The sequence below is a fragment of the Salmo trutta genome, chromosome 12, assembly GCF_901001165.1.
Source record: "Salmo trutta chromosome 12, fSalTru1.1, whole genome shotgun sequence".
Lineage (NCBI taxonomy): Eukaryota > Metazoa > Chordata > Actinopteri > Salmoniformes > Salmonidae > Salmo > Salmo trutta.
Window position 1 is genome coordinate 39660105 of NC_042968.1, and position 2500 is coordinate 39662604.

The 2500-nt window shown below is 57.0% G+C and overlaps 1 protein-coding gene across 1 annotated transcript in view; it reads left to right on the forward strand.

The window, feature by feature from the left end:
• The window catches only part of LOC115202537 (proline-rich extensin-like protein EPR1), a 3019-nt gene extending 1685 nt beyond the window's left edge, over nucleotides 1–1334 (forward strand). Inside the window, exon 3 of the mRNA XM_029766661.1 lies at nucleotides 490–1334. Within this exon, the coding sequence (XP_029622521.1) occupies nucleotides 490–1334 (845 nt within the window). The remainder of the gene's footprint in view (nucleotides 1–489) is intronic.
• The last annotated feature ends 1166 nt before the right edge of the window (nucleotides 1335–2500 follow it).

The window sequence follows — 2500 nt, forward strand, 5'->3', positions numbered from 1 at the left end:
CGTCCCTACTCCGCTTGTCCCCTACTCCCCCTGTCCCCCCGTGTCCCTACTCCCTGTCCCCTACTCTCCCTGTCCGCGTCCCCGACTCCCGCGTACCTACTCCTGTCCGCGTCCCCTACTCCGTGTCCGTGTCCCCTACTCCCTGTCCGTGTCCCCTACTCCCTGTCCGTGTCCCCTACTCCCTGTCCCCTACTCCCTGTCCCCTACTCCCTGTCCGCGTCCCCTACTCCGTGTCCGTGTCCCCTACTCCCTGTCCGCGTCCCCTACTCCCTGTCCCCTACTCCCTGTCCCCTACTCCCTGTCCCCTACTCCCTGTCCGCGTCCCCTACTCCGTGTCCGTGTCCCCTACTCCCTGTCCGCGTCCCCTACTCCGTGTCCGTGTCCCCTACTCCCTGTCCGTGTCCCCTACTCCCTGTCCCCTACTCCCTGTCCCCTACTCCCTGTCCGCGTCCCCTACTCCGTGTCCGTTTCCCCTACTCCATATCCGAGTCCCCTACTCCGTGTGCCCTACTCCCTGTCCCCTACTCCCTGTCCGTGTCCCCTACTCCCTGTCCCCTACTCCGCGTCCGCGTCCCCTACTCCGCGTCCCCTACTCCGAGTCCCCTACTCCGCGTCCCCTACTCCGCGTCCCCTACTCCGCGTCCCCTACTCCGTTTCCCCTACTCCGTGTCCCCTACTCCGTTTCCCCTACTCCGAGTCCCCTACTCCGCGTCCCCTACTCCGAGTCCCCTACTCCGCGTCCGCGTCCCCTACTCCGTGTCCCCTACTCCGCGTCCGCGTCCCCTACTCCCTGTCCCCTACTCCGCGTCCGCGTCCCCTACTCCGCGTCCCCTACTCCGTGTCCCCTACTCCGTGTCCCCTACTCCGTTTCCCCTACTCCGAGTCCCCTACTCCGCGTCCCCTACTCCGTTTCCCCTACTCCGCGTCCCCTACTCCGTGTCCCCTACTCCGTTTCCCCTACTCCGTGTCCGTTTCCCTACTCCATATCCGTTTCCCCTACTCCGTGTCCGCGTCCCCTACTCCGCGTCCCCTACTCCGCGTCCCCTACTCCGTGTCCCCTACTCCGTTTCCCCTACTCCGCGTCCCTACTCCGCGTCCCCTACTCCGCGTCCCCTACTCCGCGTCCCCTACTCCGCGTCCCCTACTCCGTTTCCCCTACTCCGCGTCCCCTACTCCGTGTCCCCTACTCCGTTTCCCCTACTCCGTGTCCGTTTCCCCTACTCCATATCCGTTTCCCCTACTCCGTTTCCCCTACTCCGTGTCCGTTTCCCCTACTCCGTTTCCCCTACTCCGTGTCCGTTTCCTCTATTCCAGTGGATCCCAAACTTTTTTAGTCCCGAATCCCTTCAAACGTTCAACCTCCAGCTGTACCCCCTCTAGTACCAGGGTCAGTGCACTCCAGCTGTACCCCCTCTAGTACCAGGGTCAGTGCACTCCAGCTGTACCCCCTCTAGTACCAGGGTCAGTGCACTCCAGCTGTACCCCCTCTAGTACCAGGGTCAGTGCACTCCAGCTGTACCCCCTCTAGTACCAGGGTCAGTGCACTCCAGCTGTACCCCCTCTAGTACCAGGGTCAGTGCACTCCAGCTGTACCCCCTCTAGTACCAGGGTCAGTGCACTCCAGCTGTACCCCCTCTAGTACCAGGGTCAGTGCACTCCAGCTGTACCCCCTCTAGTACCAGGGTCAGTGCACTCCAGCTGTACCCCCTCTAGCACCAGGGTCAGCCCACTCTCAGATGTTGTTTTTTCCCATCATTGTAAGCCTGCCACACACACTATACCATACATTTATTAAACATTAGAATGAGTGTGAGTTTTTGTCACAACCCGGCTCGTGGGAAGTGACAAAGAGCTCTTATAGGACCAGGGCACTATTAATAATCAATAATTTTGTTCTTTATTTATCTTACATATAAAACCTTATTTGTTCATCGGAAATGGTGAATAACTCACCACAGGTTAATGAGAAGGGTGTGCTTGAAAGGACGCACATAACTCTGCAATGTTGGGTTGTAATGGAGAGAGTCTCAGTCTTAAATAATTTCCCACACACAGTCTTATGCCTGTATTTAGTTTTCATGCCAGTGAGGGCAGAGAATCCACTCTCACATAGGTACGTGGTTGCAAAGGGCATCAGTGTCTTAACAGCGCGATTTTCCAAGGCAGGATACTCTGAGCGCAGCCCAATCCAGAAATCTGGCAGTGGCTACTGATTCAATTCACCGCTTGTTGCAATTTCAATGAGGCTCTCTTGTTCAGATATAGGTAAGCGGACTGGAGGCAGGGCATGAAAGTGATAACGAATCCAGTTGTTTGTGTCGTCCGTTTCGGGAAAGTACCTGCGTAATTGCGCACCCAGCTCACTCAGGTGCTTCGCTAAATCACATTTGACATTGTCCGTAAGCTTGAGTTCATTTGCACACAAACAAAATCTAACAATGATGGAAAGACCTGCGTGTTGTCCTTGTTAATGAAGACAGAGAGGAGCTCCAACTTCTTA